Source organism: Rhinatrema bivittatum, chromosome 13, assembly GCF_901001135.1.
Source record: "Rhinatrema bivittatum chromosome 13, aRhiBiv1.1, whole genome shotgun sequence".
Taxonomy (NCBI): domain Eukaryota; kingdom Metazoa; phylum Chordata; class Amphibia; order Gymnophiona; family Rhinatrematidae; genus Rhinatrema; species Rhinatrema bivittatum.
The window spans coordinates 50,485,776-50,506,049 of NC_042627.1; the positions used below are offsets into that span (position 1 = coordinate 50,485,776).

Genomic DNA, 20,274 nt, shown 5'->3' on the forward strand with positions numbered 1-20,274 from the left:
TTTCTGCCTTCAGCCACTGGGGAGATGACTGTTAGATGCTATGATAGACTTCATACCCTGGATTTCTATGCTGTTTATAGAAATTGTTCTGAGGCTAAAAAATATGAAAAATGCTGCACTACTGCTTTAGATTTATATTTGCTACCCTATAGTACTGCAAACTTTGTGGTTAAAATCCGAGTGTTGCACACATTTTGTGACATCATCCAGCTGACTTCCATTGCGCTTAGACATAGAGGGGACAACTTTCAAACCCCTATGGGCAAGTTGCAGGCCTGTGGGAAATTTTGTATCTGCAAACCTGTGGGCTAATTTTCAAAGGGAAACTTTTGTAGCCCACATATTCTTTATCTGCTTTACAGTGAATATAAAATACATGCACACATTTTGCTTTCTCCACCTTAAACCCAGTGGTGATTTTCTGCCAGGTCCTCAATCTTAGACCAACAACCTGACTATAGAATCAAAAGAACATTGATAGGCAATATCCTGAAAATTAACATTTAAAGCATCTATCTATCCCATTATGACTTGGTAACAATACTATAATATGTTTAATCTACCTTTGCAAATCTCCTCATTAAATGAGATAATGCTTCAGGATTAGGACACTCAAGTTTCTTGATGATCTCAAAACTCTGATTGAGTTGTGTGAAGACATCAACCACAGAACAAGAGAAGAGAGCATGTTCAGATGTTGGCTGAAACTAGAATGAAATACAGAACAGTCAAGACAAGCTAATATACATTTTTAGTGATTAATTTATTTTCATAAATCTATAATAACATGAAGAACTATGAAGTAAGGCTGGTGATCCCTAGAATATTGTCAAGACATCAGTCTCTTTCAATAAACAGCTTCAAACTCCTATGAGAAGGATTTATTTTAATGAGTAGTAGCAAAAGAAAACATATATAGGGCAATTTTCAAAAGAAAATGTAAGCGTTAATGTAACATGCTATTGTAACAATTTTCAAAAGCCCATTTACTTGTGCTGTGCACTTAACACAGGTAAAACCTATTGACAATTAGGGAAGTGCAGGAGAAAAAAATGTGTTTTGGTTCTGTTTTCGGGAGGCTTTTTATTCCACGAATTTCGGTTTGTGGATTGATTGCTTTGTTTTCATTTGTGAAAAAAAACCCCGAATCAAACAATTAAAAAAAAAAAAAAACCAACCCAAAAATGAAAGAGAGGCCTCTCGGGTCTCCCGCCTGCCCGCATGAAAAAATGCGGGTCAGGGATCCCCCCCCCAGCCCCAACTTACCCGGTCTGATAGAGATCCACCGGCTTTGGCCTAGGCCCAGGCCAGGTCCTCGGCCTTGAATAGGCCAAAGGCACAGTAGGTCTATGCCTACTCAAGGCCGAGGCATCAGCCTGACCCAGAAGCTAGGACCCGATGCCAGGCTCTGGGTTTTTTTGTTTAATTTTTGGGTTTCTTGGCCAAGGTTTTGGTGTAGGCCCATGCCTCCATCAAGTCCCCAGCGTTGTGTTCGGGCCTATGCCGTGGCTCCTGCTTTTTGCCTTGGCTTCAAGCCTAGGCCGAGGCACTGGCATTGTCCTTGGGCATAGGTTGCGGCCCCTGCTTCGGTTCTATACCTATGCCTGAATCATTAGTTTAAAATGAAATGAACAAATAAGGTTTGTTTTGTTTTGGGGGTCGGGGGGCCCGGTTTAGTTAATATTTTCTGTGAAAATTACCCTGATAGACAACTACAGAAATACATAAAATTCTCTCACCAATCGCTAACTTGCACATATTCAGGAAACCCTCACTGCTAAGTGATAGTCTAAATCTGTTACCCCTAGCAAAATATTAGTTTACTCATCATGCAAGAGACTTTGAGGTAGATTTTAAAAGCCTGGTGTGCGTATCAATAGGAAGATGCATGCACAAGTTGGGCTTATGCATGGTGACTGAATTTTCAAAGCCGCCCAGATGTGCACGTACTTCCCGCTGCATGCATATCTCCCTTGATTTCAAAATGGTAGTGTGGGTGTGGAATTGGTGGGAGCGTGGCCAAGAGATGAATTTACATGCCTGGGCATGCACCCAGGTTCAGTGCCATGTAAGTTTATTTCTGGAGGAGACGTAACTTCAAAAATAAAACAAACTAGCCATTAGGGATGTGCAGAGGGACGCCATACATTGCATTCTTAATTCGGATTCGTTGGGCAGCAAATATGTTGCTTTCGGCCGTATGGCGCACCGATGCGTTAATATGGCGATTTCTATTCGTGTCCCAGCTAAAATTAAAATTAACTACAAACCCCCACCCTCCTGACTCCCCCAAGACTTACCAAAACTCCCTGGTTGTCCAGCGGGGAGTCTGGGAACCATCCCCTGCACTCTCACACCCTTGGTGCCGGTTTCATCATGGCGCAGATAGCCTTTGTCAAAGGGGCTACCGGTGCCATTGGTCACATGTCACATGGTCATCGGCACCATCTTGTGCTCCTACCATGTGACAGGGGCTGACCAATGGCACCGGTAGCCCCTGTGACATGGTATGGGCAAAGGCTATCGGCGCCATTTTGAGTACTGGCATCGGACGGCTGACGTGCAGGAGGTCGCTCCGGGACCCCCGTTGGACCCCCAGGGACTTTTGGCCAGCTTGGGGGGGCCTCCTGACCCCCACAAGACTTGCCAAAAGTCCAGCGGGGGTCCGGGAGCGACCTCCTGCACGCCGGCAGTCGGATGCCAGTACTCAAAATGGCGCCGATCGCCTTTGCCCTCACTATGTCACAGGTACCGACGGTCGGCCCCTGTGACATAGTGAGGGCAAAGGCGATCTGCTGCCAGTATTCAAAATGGCGCCGATCGCCTTTGCCCTCACTATGTCACCAGGGCTGGCCGTCGGTACCTGTGACATAGTGAGGGCAAAGGCGATCGGCGCCATTTTGTGTACTGGCATCGGATGGCCGGCGTGCAGGAGGTCGTTCCCGGACCCCCGCTGGACTTTTGGCAAGTCTTGTGGGGGTCAGGAGGCCCCCCCAAGCTGGCCAAAAGTCCCTGAGGGTCCAACGGAGGTCCCAGAGCGACCTCCTGCACTCCAGCCGTCCGATGCCAGTACTCAAAATGGCGCCGATAGCCTTTGCCCATACTATGTCACAGGGGCTACCGGTGCCATTGGTCAGCCCCTGTCACATGGTAGGAGCACAAGATGGTGCCAATGGCCATATGACAGGGGCTGACCAATGGCACCGGTAGCCCCTGTGACAAAGGCTATCTGTGCCATGATGAAACCGGCACCGAGGGTATGAGTGCAGGGGTTGGCTCCCGGCCCCCCGCTGGACCACCAGCGAGTTTTGGTAAGTCTTGGGGGGGTTCAGGAGGGTGGGGGATTTGTTTAAATTTTTATTTAGGTGGCCGTATAATTCGGGGAAGATTTGTGTATTCGTGGGGAATTGCGATACGTTTCGCTTCCCCACGAATACCACAAAATAGTGCAATATACGTTGCGGATCTCCAATACGATGAAAACGAATGCACACCCCTACTAGCCATTTCTGTGCAGGCTATTAAACCAGGGAGGTTTGAAGGACCTAGCTCTTAACTGGGTGAACTGGTGGAGGAACTGGTGAAACAGGCAATGACACAGACGTGCGCCTGTTATAAAATATCCTAACTTATGTGGTAGAATCGGGATTTATGCAACTGGGTGTACATGTGGGTGTGTCCAGTGTATTTTAGAACATGTGTGCATATGTGCTCGCATATTATAAAACTGCCATGTCTCTGGGTGCTCGCCGACTCACATGTGTCAATGTGCTCCCGTGCGCCCATCTGAAAGTTACCATCAATGTGTATAACAAGGTTTAAAATCTTTTTTCTCGCAAACACACCTCTGCCACATACTTTGTGTGACTTTAGCTAAGATATTTTATTCCCCCATGCCTCTAAGAACAGGTTGAAAAAAAAAAAGCCATGTAACAATCTGGCTAGCCATAGCAAATGTTCTAAAAATGTTATATAACAAAGAACCCGCCAGCAGACTAAAAACTACTCACGCCATCTTTTTTGTCTCTTTCAAGGGCTCCGTGAAGAAACTCCATTGAAACATCTTCATTTTCATCCAACCACTGCATGACAAATGGTTCAAACCATCTAAAAGAAAATATACAGTAATGTGTACAATTTTTACATGACTACCTAAACGTTTATATGACAGAGTAGATTTGATGATTAAATGCAGAGGGGTAGATTTTAAAAGGTGCACATGGGAGTAGATGTGTTCACGCAACCTGGCGTGAACAAATCTACTCCCGATTTTATAACATGCATGCGCTGCCGCGTGCATGGTCCTGAGGCCGTGGCTACACCCCCGGAACGCCCCTGGACTGGAACCACCCACGGACACCCCCCCCCCCCCCGATGATGCATTGGCCGCGACATGCCCCCCAACACGCCCACCCCCAGGAAAGCCCCGGGACTTATGCAAGATAGGCTCGGCGTGCGCAGGGGGTGGAAGGGGCAGCTTTTCGGGGGTTAAGCACGTATCTTACGCGTGTAACCCTTGGAAAATCTGCCCCAGAGAAGATAACTTTCAAACAAACGTACGGAGTAGCATATACACGCGTAGATCTGCACCATTATTTTATAACCTGCTTGTATTATAAAATATGCAACATATACACTTATGTAGGCTTATGCATGAATATATGCAATGCATCGCAACCATGTATATCAATGCATTGAAAATGCATTCTTTTTCTACCCTTTTTTTTAAATACATGTGCATATATTTTATGTGCAAAAGTAAAGTAGGACCTACTCACATAAGTCCCGATTTACTGCATGCAAGTTGGCCAGTTTTGAAACATGTGTGTGTAAATGGAATTAACCAGTTTACCAATCAGTCTACCACTTTGCTCAGTCCTTCTCCGGGTCATCGAGATCTTCCTGGTTCTTCAGCCTGAACACCCCTCCCCCCCAATTCACTGAGACCTCCTACCAGTCAGTGCTACACAATAAACACGTTTAATATCACTTATGCCAGATAATTAGCAAGGATAAAGATATGTGAGTTAGTCGGCATATCTTTGCACATAGCTTTTAAAATAGCGTCTTACTCACACAAGTGTTGGCCTCACCCTGGAAAGACCTTTTTATTTATTTTTTTACATGCTTTCGTGCTGCATGAAAGTAAGGGGTGGGCGGGCCTGCAAAAGCTGGCTGCCGGCTTTCGCACCGAATAACTACACCATAAAAAGGTGTAGTTATTCGTCACGAAACTGGCGGCGATAAAGGTCCTTACCTTTCGCCGCCAGTGATGTGTCCTTAGCGTCAGCCCTGGTGCCGCCCTGACTCCTCCTCTTCTGGGGCTAACTCCACCCTGATTTAGTGATTGCATGCAAAAAGTCCCTTTTCGCGTGCAATTGCTTTTGAAAATGACCCCCTAAGTATGTCTTCTAAGTTTAGAGGCTCAAGGCTGAAGAGCAGTGTGAGCCTCAAAAGCTTTTAGGAGCTGTACAATAGTCCTGGTGGCCAGATTCCTCCCTGGGTCTCCCCTTGCATGCTGCCTTCTGTGAGTAAGATGTATATGGGGGAGGTGGGGAAAGGTCTTTAATTTTTTTAAATCTGATGGTGCTGGAGGTTTTCTGTTGGGGGAGAAGTGGCAAAAAGACCAATCTCCTTTTTTTTTTTTTCCATGTTTGTGTTTTTGTTTCATATTGTGGTTTATTTTGTTTTGAAAAACAAAATAAAGTAGAAGAAAATAAACCTAAAAAAAAAAAAAAAAAAAGAAAAAGAAAATGAAATTTTAAAAAAATGTAAGCACGCAGCCGTAGTGCCTGCCTAGTATTCCCCCATGCTCAAGAAGAAATGCCACTGGCTGCTCAAGTTCCTGCCTGAGTGAAGTACCCACCGTCCTGCACAGTGGAGCATGATCCTAATCATGGGGCTTGCTGTCCTAAGGGTGCATTTTATCTCTGAAACTGTAAGCCCAGTGTTTATTTTAAAAATAGCCTGTTAAATTTCCAGGTGCTGTAAGTTGAATAATTATTTGGTGAAAGAATATAGAATACTGAACTTTTCTTATTTGACTAAATGTATTGTGTAGCCAGTTCAAAGTACTTTTACCCATACAGTGGGTAGGAAATTTTCATTGAGGGATTTTACATGTGTAAAGAACTGCTCATCTATGTAAAAATCTTTGAAAATTATCCACTCTGGATAAAGTTATCAAGCAAGAGGTGTGAGAGAAAACAAGATGGCTGTTGACTGAGAAAGAAATTCTTAAATCAAAAGTAGTGGAATCTACAAATTTTATTAGTAGTAATCTAGCCTTATTTGTAATATTTTAATTTGCTTAATAAAACAAAATAAGTTTATTGTGATAAAATATATAATGTAGAATCTGATAAAACCGATTTGCTACTTCACCCCCTAGGTTCATCAAAATGCTATAAATATAGCGGAAATAGTGCCCATGATAAAAAAAAAAAAATGGGCATGGTTAGTTTTTAATGCACAACCACAGCTGTTAGAGAGAGAGAGGTTTTACATACACAATCAGGGGAATTAACTACAAATTTGATATGACTGAATTTCTATCATTTGAATCAATGAAAGGTACCAACAAGGAGTTGATTACTACAAAGCAGTACAAATCAACTCTTCATGCTGATACCTTTCATTGATTCAAATGATAGAAATTCATCAGTCATATCAAATGTGCAATTAATTCCTCTAACTGTATGTGTAAAACCAACCCCCCCCCCCAAAAACTGTCCCAAGTTGAAAGTGTCCCCTCTTACAGTGGTATATATATATATATATATATATATATATAGCATGTCACTGTAACTCCATACAGAGTTTCTTTCTCTCTCTCTTCCTCCCTCCTCCTCCCATGGATAAAAACATTTTCCACACTAACACGGGTAAAACGCACAGAAAAAAAAGCGTAGTTATTTCTGATGTCAAATCCCGCATTAGTGTGCGTTACTCTATCTCTTTCCATTTTGATGAATGACCTGGTAAGATTTATATGTGGAATTGTTTTATTATGTATTTTTTTATGTTATTTGGATTTGTGTTATTTCATTATTTAATGTGTTTCCTGACTCAGTATTGCTATTTTAATATCTTGTTTGCCACCTTAGGTAAAGTTTGCTTTAAAAAGTTGGATAACAAATCACAATAACAAACAAATAGGTCGATACTGTAACCTGCGGTTGAAGATTTCCCGTCTGTAACGTGCTGGGAGCGCACAATTCGGACGCGTAAGGCGATTCAGCGATACAGTCTCCAGTTTCACGCGTCCTTAGCGCTTCTTAAAACAGACGCATAACCCTTTCCGCACGCAGCATGTATATGATATGTAAATGAACGAATTAGCTGTATAATGAAGGAATTAGCTATTCCCCTCCGATACTGTGACGCGCGCTCAGATTATCTCCTTTGTAACCCGCTATTTTGCCGCGTCCTTAACCTGTTAGTTTACCGCTACCCTTTACTTGGTGTTAGTGTGGTGTTCGAAAATTAAAACGGGAATAAAGTGTAAAAAATGGTGTAAAAAAAGTGTAAAAACATTGCTTACCTGCCCTGGCCCCGTCCGGTCTCCGGTGCAGCCCCAGTCCTGTCCCCTCCTCCCGAAGCAAAAAAAAACAAAAACGAAAAAGTAGCAAGGCTCGGGCCTGCTACAGTAGTCCCTTCTCCCTTCTCCTCTCCTCCCGATTTCGGCGCTCAAGGCGGCCGGGTGGGCGTGCATTCATCCAGGCAGAGGGAGCCGGCGGCGAAAGCGGCCTCCGGCTCCCTCTGCCTGGATGAATGCACGGCCCCCGCCGGCAGTGAATGAATGCCCGTGCGATTTCGGCGCTCATGCCTTGAGCGCCGAAATCGCACGGGCATTCATTCACTGCCGGCGGGGGCCGTGCATTCATCCAGCGGCCCCTGCCAGCAGCGAATGAATGCCGGCGCTCAAGGCAGTCACATGACGTGATGTCACGCCTTGAGCGCCGAAATCGCACGGGCATTCATTCGCTGCCGGCGGGGGCCGTGCATTCATCCAGGCAGAGGGAGCCGGAGGCCGCTTTCGCCGCCGGCTCCCTCTGCCTAGATGAATGCACGCCCACCCGGCCGCCTTGAGCGCTGAAATCGGGAGGAGAGGAGAAGGGAGAAGGGACTATCGTAGCAGGCCCGAGCCTTGCTACTTTTTCAGTTTTGTTTTTTTTTTTTTGCTTCGGGAGGAGGAGACAGGACTGGGGCTGCACCGGAGACCGGACAGGGCCAGGGCAGGTGAGCGGGGGCTGGGGGATAGTTTGCCGAGCATCGGGGAACATAACTGTCCACTTCCTGGTACCTGTCATTTCAAATGACATTTGAAATGACAGATACCAGCGCGGCCATGAAGCGTTAGGCCCGCGAACCCAGGATACTGTATAGGCGCTCTATACAGTAAAATGGGTTGCGCGGGCCTAACGCTTGCCTAAGGCTTTGCAGCCGCGGCATGCATTTGCATGCAATTAGAAGAGAGTATAGAGCGGTAGGTGAAGAGAACTGTGCGTGCGGGGAACGAGGGTGCGCCTGACACTGCCGCACTGTTTCTACCGCGGCCTTAGAGTATCGACCCGAAAGGGAGTCATTTTCTAAGCTTTTCGCGTGCGATAGCTTGCCGGGGGCAGAGTCGGGGAGGGGAGGAGTCGGGGCGGCAAGGAGGCGGACGCGGCAGTATCTTCACTGGCAGCGATAAGGTAAGCACCGTTCTCCATTCTGTAATTCTCCACTCTGCGAGAATGGAGAATCCAGGCCAAAAACAGAACTAAGGATATGTTGTCCACAGTCATCTTGGATACAACACAACAGTTTACATTTCATACTATTATTTCTTTAATGAAATTTCAAAGTCAATAACAAATGCTAAAATGTTTAAAAATGTGCAGTATCTTATTTTAACTTATGAGAGAGAGGATAAATAGATAACGCAATACAAGAAAAAGCACATGTGAAAAGAATTAAATGCAAGCAGATAATGTTTTCTAGTACAGCATAGTTGAAAGCAGGCTTTGTGCCTGGCATTTTTGGTGCTAAAATTTAAAGAAAGGAAATCTTAAGAAGTTCAGCATAAATGATCACAACTTACAGGGAGTATTCAGGCACTGCATCCTTGAAGGCAGGGATTTCTCGCACGTATTCATTGTAAAACCATTTTACTTTGAAGTGCAAATTCATATAATCTGTACTCTTGCACAACCGATGCTTTTCATGTTCTAAAGCAAAGAGAAATAAAATATAAGCATAATAAAATGTTATCAGTAAATAGTTTTATGTCAGCCAATTCATTTTTTAAATATTGGCTGGATAAAAAAAAAAGGGATATGCAGATTTGAAGTGCAGCAGTGTTAAAATAAAACAAGTGAACACATGTCCACGGCTTCATTTCTTCACCATCCCATAAGCAACAGCTGCATAAGACTTGTACCCACAATGAAGTCTCTTGAATTACAATTATTTAGCTGTGGGTGACATATACTGTGTATTTCGTTGTGGCAATAATAAAACAAAAGTTTCATGTGCTTGAAAATTAGAAGCTAATGATGGAGGGAAAAAATCCATAGAACACAGATAGAAATGTTAAGATTTAATGTAGAGTGCCAGCCCTCGCAGAAACTTCATCTTTTCAAGGCAAGTCATGAAATCAGCAGCCAGTAGAGTAAACAACACTGCAATAAGGAACCACACTGTTCTAGAAGTTTCTCCCTTTTTGTGTCTATGAAAAAAATGCTTAGTACATTTAACCATTTGTTTTGTAAAGATGGATACTGAATTTCAATCTAGAAAGCTGCATTTATAATCAAGTGGATTTCAATGTATTATAAAATCCTTTGTAACAGAACAGTGATTAAGAAAGGGGGTTTGAACTTGGTCCTTGAGCACCTCCTACACTATCTGGTTTTTAGGATATCCATAATGAATATGCAAGAGTGATTTTCATGCATTGTCTCCATAGTCTGCAAATCTGTCTCATGCATATTCACTACTCATATGCCAGAAAGCAGAGTGGATGTCTCTATTATAAATAGCCTATAAAAACTTTAGATAATCTGGTTTTAATGTTAGTGTTTCTTTTTGGATGATATGTTTCAAAGTTTCATTTTTACTACCAACTTCAATATTTTTGTATTGTGATTGGCTCTCTCAAACACCCCCATTTATCTTATTGGTTTTTCTACATTACTTTGGAATATATATATATATTGAAAAAGTTCTCTTAAATGGTGGATTTAAACACAAGATGACAATCATGTAGACCGGTTTACCCTTTTTTTAAACAGGCTCTATATTATGATTTGTCATTTTGAACATGCCCCCATTTTTCATTGGTCTTTTTCCATCATGTTGAAGGACATAAACAAGCTAATTCAAATTACAGATTCAAGCACAGGACGCCGATTTTGCCATTCTCTAGTATTGAAGGAGGACAAAAGAATTTATAAATGTTTGGACCTAGACAAGTGTGGATGTATGTTTTGTGTTTTCAAGAAATTTTGTCTTTATATTATGCTTTGTTACAAATTAATGCTAAGTTTTTTTGTTGCAGACAAAATCTTTACATTGAATGCCTGTTAGCCCCTGAGGAAGGAAGTTTTTTCGAAACACATGTCGGACTTTACAAAACTGGCATAAACTATTTCAAAAAGGAATTCAGGAATTCAAGTGGGACATTATTTAACATAAGTGTTTTGGCTATTCAAAGTTTTAAATAAGAAACAAATGATCGTAAAAACCACAGATAAGTGATTTTCTGTTTAGCCTAAATAATTGATTATGAAGGTCTCTTTTTCATTGGCAATTTTGCAAGTGCTGTATTTATGGCTTTATTTTGAGGTACAGAGTTGTTGCCATTATCTAGTCATTTCTTTTTGTTCTATCTATCGATATAAACTGCCTCTGCAAGATCCTGCTCAATGCATCAATCCATATACTGAAAAAGAACAAATACTTCATCAAGGTGATATCCTGTAGAAGAAATCCTTTCCATGTTGTTTTTCTCTAATATAAGAATTTCATAGTAATCATATAATTGCAGAAGCTAGGCCGTGGAACCCTAGTTTAGCAATTGGAAAGCAAATCTGTCTCTACAAAAGGTACTTGTATAACCTTTCAAGGAAGAGCAATTTTCATGCCAGTTCTAGTCTGTGGGTACAAAATAAACTTGACTGGAACTGGCATGAAGATTGAAACCAGATTTTGTGAGATTGACAAGCCTTCCTCAAAACTACATAAATCCAGCCTTACTCTTTTCTGGAGAAGCTGCAACAGCACCTAATCTCTCCATTCTCTCCCCTGATGGAGCTGATACATATCCATCCATTTTCTACTCTGGAGAGGCCGATGTTGCAGCAGTAGCTTTTGGCTCCTGCATGTTGAATTGTTGGCATCTGATGTCATCATCTGATATTGAAACTGACAGAGCTGCAAAGGAACCTACGCTGTTTAGTAGCAGTGGGGGGTATCTCCCCTCTCGTCTCCGGGAGACATTAGTCGGCTGGATTCCGTACTTCCATTGCCTCTTCTTGCTACAGGAAGCTCCCACTCATGTCTGAGTCAACCTGCGCTCTCCTCAGAATGAAAGAATTGATTGGGCCAGACCACTTGAAAATAACTGGTTCGGGGGGGGGGGGGGGGGGGGGTTGCCTAGATCTTCTTCCTTATCTTCCCTTTACACTTCACCATGCTGACAAAGAGACCAGGGAACACAACAAATGCCAGACCTCAGTGTAGGACCCAAGCAGCATGGCATAGTAACTCTGCTCCTCCACCGCCTCCCCCACCTGCCTTAGATAAACTGTTTCTGTAGCCTCTGTTTCCATACTGAGAGTATGGGTTTTATAAAGTGCCCGGAACATCTTGGGTATTTTTTTATGTTTTATGAGCTATGTTTTAGAATTACACTTAGGGGCGGATTTTCAAAGAGTTACGCGTGTAACCCCGAGAATCCGCTCCTGCGTGCGCCGAGCCAATTTTGCATAGGCCCGGTGATGCGCGCAAGCCCTGGGCGCAAGCCCCGGCCCACAATCCCAGGCACAGTAGCCATTTGCTGCTGTACCTGGGATTGTGGGCCGGCCATCGGCCGGTGCGTGTAACCTACACCTGTCCGGAGGGAGGCGCAACTTATCAGATAAAGGTAAGGGGGGGTTTAGGTAGGGTTGGGGGGCGGGTTAGGTAGAGGAAGGGAGCGGAAGGTGGGGGGGGGCGGAAGAAAAGTTCCCTCCAAGGCCTCTCCGATTTCACAGCAGCCTTGGAGCGAACGGAGGAAGGCTGCGTGGCTCGGTGTGCGCAAGGTGTACAAGTGTGCACCCCCTTGCATGCGCCAACCCCGGATTTTATAACATGCTGCGGCTGCGCGTGCATGTTATAAAATCGGGTGTAGATTTGTACACGCTGGGTTGCACGTAAAAATATACGCCCGTGCGCAAATCTTAAAATCTGGCCCTTAGGTTTTACATTGTTGTACATTTACATTATGTTGTGAACCGTTACGATGGTCTGTCCTAGTGTTGGTATACAAAACCTAATAAATAAATAAAATAAAATAAAAATGTTGTTTTATACTATTAAAAAACCCCCACAATATAAAGAAAATGTTTTATATGTTTCATCAGAACACCTTGGACTTATTACTTTTGATTCCTCAAGGGGCAGTCTTATATAGTTCAAATGATTCAGAAAGGAATATCTAATGCTGCATCTGTTAGCAAATGATCTATTATCTTTTTATATGAAATAGTTTTTCCTACTTTATATTTAATAAAGTTTTACAAAAATTGGCATGTAGCAGAGGCTACAAAGAAACCTAGCATATTTTTCTCTATTTTGTTGTTTTGGTGTTCACTTTAACTAATGTAATATAAAGATTGTTAATTAAATGTTGTATAACATTTGCACATAGAAGCAGTATTACCATACACATTAAGCAGAGGTGCTAATTGGATTTAGCCATCCCATAATTTTCTAGAATTGCATTTCATTCATGCTGATGGGGGTGGTGATGGCCAAGCAGGATGTCAGAGAGAGAAAAGAATGCAGGGCACAAGCATTTATCACACTGATTGTGCTATTAAGGGAATTACAAGAGAAAAACATGTCCGTGCTTTTTTCCAAAATCTTTCTAATGAAACTGACTTTGCTGATCCAATTTGACTTTATATTGCACCCAAAACATTTTAGTCTTTTAAAAGAAACAAAAAAAGCAGGTAATTTTACCCAGAAATATGTCCCCCCCCCCCCCCCCCCCCCCCCCATAATTTTTGGGCAGTAAATATGGAGCAAGTTGACAAAATGCAATGCACTATATAACCATATCTATTCTATACATAGTAGGGCTGTGCAAGGACATTTTTTTTTGTTTGGTTTGTTTTTATTCATTTTAGGATCTTTTTTTTTTATTTTATAGATTTTTTTTTCTCCATTTTTATTCATTTTAGTAAGAACATAACATAAGAACATAAGAAATTGCCATGCTGGGTCAGACCAAGGGTCCATCAAGCCCAGCATCCTGTTTCCAACAGAGGCCAAAACCAGGCCACAAGAACCTGGCAATTACCTAAACACTAAGAAGAACACTATTTTCCAAAACAAATGAACCCAAAAAATTTCAGTATTTTCAGAGGGATTGTGCATTCATTTTAGGGTAAAATGAACTGAGACAAAAATGTTTGGTTTGGTTCAAATTACCATTCGTTTTAAAATAAATACACATCCCCAGAATATGGCATTGTGCAATACTAGATAACTGTGCTATCATTTTTCAGAAATATTTATTACGCATGCTTACTTTTATATACCACAAGGAATGAATGGAGCTCAATTTGGAAGGAATAAGTGAAATCACAGAAAATATTTTGCAGACATTTCATGGTGTCTCATGTATGAAGAGATGGCTTCCATTTTGTTTCTCTGTGAAAAATGCTTAGTATATGTGGCCTAAGTGTCCTGAAGCTTAGCATCAAATAATAATGTCTGAAGGGTAGGCTCCCAGCAAGGCAGAATCAATCTGGGGAATCCCATGAGCTAGGTTTGTGCTCTATGTATTTGCTTTTTCAAGTTTTCATGCTTATTTCTTTTCTGAGCAGGTCTAGTGGCTTCCCTCCCAATCCACTGTATACATATTGGATGCAATAACTACAGAGCAATAAAACCAAACAGTCAATGCTATGTCATTCAATAAAACAGAAAATGATACAACACTGAATGTCAGAGAAGCATATCGTAAAATCAGGAAACAAGACACGTCGCCTCTTGAAAATCAATTTGCCAGGTTCCTCTCTACATGCACACATTTCTTCCAGTATAACAAAATCATTTATCCATTTTTATCACTCAAAAGTGGTCAACAAATTTACTTCTCTTTAAAAGTCCATTCATTATCAGCTATTCAATACAAGAACTCCTGGAAATCCAGTTAGGGTATTATTGCTACAATTAATGTATCTGTAGTTTTAACAAAAAGGTTTGTGAGAAATCCACATGCATGGAAATATGCCTACAATGTTTCTTAATTTGGAAGACTCATATTACACAGCAGAACGAAATATGCAATTTAACTCTGGGGTCTGACATTTTCCAAACTATGATGAAGGTCTTTCATATTGATGTTTCAATCTTATTTCCTGAAAGTGACTTTTGTAAAGTGGCCTGGCAGAGAGGTGTCTCAGGAGTCCTTGTATCAGGTTTGATACAAGCTGACTATCTCTGCCAAGCACTGAATACCAAAACGTTGTTCACTTAATATGTGCCCTCTTGGAAAAATATCATCTGAGGGAGTATCACTACTCCTAGTGTGAGACCTTGAGGGATTCAGCAGAAGGTTGTATGTTGGAAAACAAGCTAAATTTCAGAGAACCTAGCTTTCATTTTGCTTTAGTCTGTATCTATTCTACTGAATGCTAACAAATATAAATCATCATACAGCGCTGAGCTAATACATGAAAATATCCTTTTTTACTGGTTTCACATACAAAAGGACCAAATTACTAGTAAAGGCTGCTGTCATTTTTTTTTTATTTTATATTTATTCATTTTACAATACAATTTAAGCATCATTATCTTAAATTATCACAGGTTCATATTTAGAAATCCCAATCTCAAATTTTAAAAGACAAAATATATCTTCCTATTACACACAAAATACATTAGATTTCAAAATATCCTGTACTTAGCCCACAATTGAATCCAAGGTACACTTTACTCAACAATTATTACCTTTCAAATATTTATTTTAAACTATCTGGGATTACACCTATTTTGTCTAAGAGAGATCACTTCATATCTTATAGGACTGTTATGTGGGTTTTGGGGTGGAGCTTGTGGTTAATTTCGTTCTATTTTGAATGAATTGCACTAACTGTTCAGGTTGTAAAAATACATATGTATTGCCTTCACATTTTATTAGACATTTACAGGGATATTTCAAGATGAATAACATTCCCAGTTGTAATATTTGAGATTTTAATACGAGAAAGTTTTTCCTACGCTTCTGTGTTGTAGGTGCCAGGTCTGAGAATAATTGCACTTTGCACCCCATGAAATTTTTACTTCTATTCAAGAAAAATTTCTTAAATATCCAGTCTTTATTTGATTCTAACATGAAAGTAGTTATCAATGTTGCCGGTTCCACTAAATCTATATCTGTTTGTTCCAGTAAGTTAGATATATCTAGTTCTTTATTTTGAGGAGATACATTTTGTACTAACTCTTCTACTTTTAAGTTACCAATTTCTCTAATAACAGTTGATTTTTTCATTGGGGGCAGATAGTACAACTTAGACATTACAGGTAAGGCTGCTTCAGGAATACCCAAATTTTCCATCAAATATTTTCTCCGTAGAAACAAAGGAGTTAGATTAGGTACTTTAGGGAAATTTATACATCGTATGTTCTTCATCCTAGCAGCATTTTCTAATTTTTCTATTTTAAGATGTAATAATAAATTCTCTTTAATCATTATGGTTTGTAATTCCCTTGATTTCCCCATTTCTTCCTGAACTTTTTTCAATTCTTTCTTTACTATTTTGTTTTCACTTTCAATAACCTCAACATTTTTCTTAGTAGTTAATACAATGTTCAATAATATCACCATTTGATCACCTATGTTTTTATTAACTTCGTTAATAGCCTCCCAGATATTTTCCAAGGAGAACTCCGGGGGTTTAACTAATGGTTTAATCTGAATAGACTGAGGCCCACTATCTCCAACCCCATTTCCCTCATCCACAGTCTCGATAGAAGTTTGTCCGGATTCCATGCTGTTACGTATAGCCGAGATATTTTCTAGTTGACCACCTTGCCCCATGGGAGAGTTTCCCCTTGCTCTTTCAGCAGGGTAAAACTCTCCTGGGGTCAACTGTACTTTCTCAGCAGGGTTAATCGGTGGGAGTCTCTCATTAGGGGAGAGAGATGTTAGGAGATCTAAGGATGCAGAGGGCTCTTCTTCTCCCCTCTTCACATCCAGCGATCCTTCATCCCCCTTTTTGTAATCCACGTCATACATGTATGTCCATTGGACCCACGATAGAGATGGGCTCCGTTGCGTCTGAGGCCTGGCGCTCCCTGGCCCTTCTCTTACGTGCAGAATGCGGCATTTACAAATATCTTGAGCAAAATACAGTACGAACTAGATAGTTAATTTTACCTTGGATACAGCACACTTGGGAGCGCCGGTTCCGCTAGAGAGACTCTGCTCGTCCGTAGTGCGGGTGCGTTATCCAAAGAAACCAAAGAATCTAAAGAAGCTGAAAAAGCTGGAAAAGCTATGCGCGCCTCTTTGCCGCGCGCGTCTTCGTCAGCTTTCATTTTGCTTTAGTCTATTCTACTGAATGCTAACAAATATAAATCATCATACAGCACTGAGCTAATACATGAAAATATCCTTTTTTACTGGTTTCACATACAAAAGGACCAAATTACTAAAGGCTGCTGTCATTTAAGATGCAGGATAAATAGCTACCTAGCCAGTAATTATTTAGTGCAGATAAAGCTCATGTTAAATCGAGCATGCACATACACATTAAAAATGTGCATGCAATTGCATGCAAAATATGGAACTAGGGTGATAATGAGCTCAACAGCTATTATCACTTTATTCACTAACCACCAGCATGGCTGGATTAAGACATACTGAAGCACTAAGATATGCTAAGTTGGCAATACAAAAAAACCCAGAAAAACAAAAACCAACCCAAAACTTAATTTAGCAATTTTTTAATATTTTGAGGTCCCAAGCCAGGGGTGGCCAACTCCAGACTTCAAGACCACAAACACTGAATATGTACGAGATAGATTTGCATACAATGGAGGCAGTGAAAAAACTAGGCCTGTTTGTGGCTCACAAGGACCAGAATTGGCCACCCCGCCTTAAGTTGTAGCTTTATCCTAAACCCATCACTGACTACTGCCACATTTAGCAAAGCTGTACAAAGCACAGCAGACTATGGCCTTGAAACACCATCTTTTCTGTAAATGAACAAGAAGCAGGGGAGAAAAAGAGAAATGGGAATAAGTGAATGCTTTTCTAAACTATGAAACAGCCAAATGCCATCAACTGAGGAACATCTATTGTATCATATTTCTTCTTTAAGACTGGTAAGTCCTAGCTTTTTCATTTCCATCTCAAACACTAGTTTTTAGTCCTGTTCTCAAAAAGTATGTAGCACGGTATGATAAAAGAAATCACTCTAGAAAAATGAGTTGCAATGCAATATTTTGTAATTCCTAGACTTCCAGTATCTGGAAGTCTGTAGTCGGGTCTGGGGGTCTATGTCCCTTCATTAAAGACTACGCATAGAAAAAAGTTTGAATTGGCACATGTCTGAAGAGTACCTGCATACACACAGGCTTGTTTCATTCCCTTTCCTCCATATATACACACACACACACACACAAGTTCCATTTCCTCTCCTTCATACATACACACATACGCTGGCAGGGCCAGTGCTAACGTTTTTGCTGCCCTGTGTGAAAACTTACTGTGCTGCCCTCCCCAGTCATTCAGTTTCTGTCCTGGGGCCATCAAATAAAGCCCAGCTCCGTCATGCAATCTATATTTTTTTAAAACTAAAATGCCCCCCCCCCCCACCCCAGAACCCATGGATAGGGAAAGGTAAGAGGTACCCTAGTCAAACCTAAAAGCCTTGCACACATGCCACCTCTCCACACACACTCATACCCTTTACACACGCACAAATTTTACATGAAAAAACATTAAAAAGTACAGTCTTCTGAGGCAATAACAACACTTACAACCTGCATATTATATTTACATGCTCTCCTGTGGTGCTAACCAGAAAACTTTGCAAAACAGATACTTGGAACTTCTATGGAATCAGACTTTTTTTATGCGTATTGGGTGTGAGCTTGGCCCTCAGAAAGCCATGAATAAACAGAATTACAATTACAATATAGTAAACTCATACAAAAACAACCCTACAGTCTTATCTATGAAAAGGCAACATCTCACATATTACACCAAGCTCTAGTATACCAATAAAACAATTACTGCAAAACCAGGCTGCTGTAGATCCCTACACAGAAATTACATGCCAATAAAATACCTCTCCTAAATACCTCATCTCGGTCACAAATGCAGAAAACAGACAGACCATCACCAAATACAGAATAAAGAGATCAGAAAGTATAAACAGAAACGTGCTGAGAACTGAACTGGAACCCACAACAAGCCAGCCTCTATATGCAGAGCAACAATGGAAAAACAGAAACATTACCATTCTTCATAAAACATTAAATAATAACATCAAGACATATACAACAATCAAAATAGTAAAATCATATTCATAAAAAGAAGAAATATTTCAAACCAGTTAATGAATAGAATATTCCAAATTCCCCAAACACCAATAAAATATTTCAAAACATCTGATGAATAATAAATCCAATAATTAAAAAATGTTTTTCCCCCCACCAAAAAAAATTTCAAAGAGCAGAATCATCAAATTACACCCAATAATTAGAATAATAAGGATTAAAAAATCTTCTGCTCTTCCTACCTGTGATCTTCTGATTTCCAGTCACCCTGAGATTGTCGTGGATTGGGGGAGATAAGGCCACACAAATTTTATCTTCTCTCTCACACACACGCACAATAGTATTTATTTATTTTATTTATTTAGAATTTTTTATATACCGACATCCGTTTGTACATCGTATTGGTTTACATATAACTTGGAACTTTGGCAGCGTAGCTATCATTTAGGCGTAGCCTTTACATGGAACAAAAACTATGAGATAACGTTTAAGACAAATTAACTAGGTACAGATTAATACCTAGTGAATCTGTTTACAATTTTAAAACCTAGTACATTCATTCTCTTACACACTCCCTCTTTCTAACATACACAGGCTCCTTCTCCCTCACAGATACATTATGTGTGTGTGTGTGTATGCCTGTGACAGCCTATATTTATTTATTTATTTTTAGTTTTTTTATACCGATTTTCCTGCATAAAATGCATATCAAACCGGTTTACAATGAAACAGAATAAGCAGGAAGTAAAATTCCTTAGTCTAATACATTTAAACGTCAATAATGAAATAATTTTAAACAAAGCAAAAAGCTAAATAACATTAATAAAAGTTAAATTATTAACATAAACATAAATATAATTATATTAGAAGGAGCACAAAGGTTAGCACGAAGGGGAGCACAAAGGGGAAAACCCCTTCGTTGCACGACGCCTGGTGTAATCGCGCCGTTAATTGGGTCGCCGCTGGCTGGTCGTCATGACGTCGGAGGGGGGGCGGGTCTTCACATCGCTGATTTTCTCTTTTAACATCTCAGTTCATTTTTACTATTTTTTTGTGTCTTATATATATGTGCTTATATGTGACAAATGGACTCTCATAGGCACACAGGCTCTCACATAGACACATGCACACATACACAGGCTCTCAGACACACACTAGCTCTCACTCACACACCCATACAAGTTCACACACATACATACTAGGGATGTGCAGCAGGAACGGATTCGTCCCATTTGGTATTTGTATTCGTGGGGAGCCAAATCCGTTGCATCCGCTCTCGAGGGACCCTGATCCGTTCATTAGTTATGTATTTATTCGTTTCCCAAAAAAACCCCATCCCAACCCTTTAAATTTAATTAACTACAACCCCCCCACCCTACTGACCCCCCCCCAAGATTTACCAAAAGTCCCTGGTGGTCCAGCGGGGGTCCTGGCGTGATCTCTTGCACGCGGGCTGTCGGCTGCCAGTATTCAAAATGGCACTGATAGCCTTTGCCCTCACTATGTCAC

The 20,274-nt window shown here is 41.0% G+C and overlaps 1 protein-coding gene and 1 long non-coding RNA gene across 2 annotated transcripts in view; one reads left to right on the forward strand and one right to left on the reverse strand.

Annotated features, from left to right (window-relative positions):
* The window catches only part of LOC115074898, a 29,311-nt gene extending 18,425 nt beyond the window's left edge, over nt 1–10,886 (forward strand). Inside the window, exons 5-6 of the long non-coding RNA XR_003852363.1 lie at nt 4,035–4,124; nt 10,544–10,886. This is a non-coding gene — a long non-coding RNA (uncharacterized LOC115074898). The remainder of the gene's footprint in view (nt 1–4,034; nt 4,125–10,543) is intronic.
* UNC13C (unc-13 homolog C) overlaps nt 1–20,274 on the reverse strand; it is a 688,103-nt gene that overhangs the window by 118,571 nt on the left and 549,258 nt on the right. Inside the window, exons 19-21 of the mRNA XM_029574856.1 lie at nt 9,086–9,212; nt 4,011–4,107; nt 564–707 (exon numbers count right to left, since the gene is read on the reverse strand). Coding sequence (XP_029430716.1) covers nt 564–707; nt 4,011–4,107; nt 9,086–9,212 — 368 coding nt within the window. The remainder of the gene's footprint in view (nt 1–563; nt 708–4,010; nt 4,108–9,085; nt 9,213–20,274) is intronic.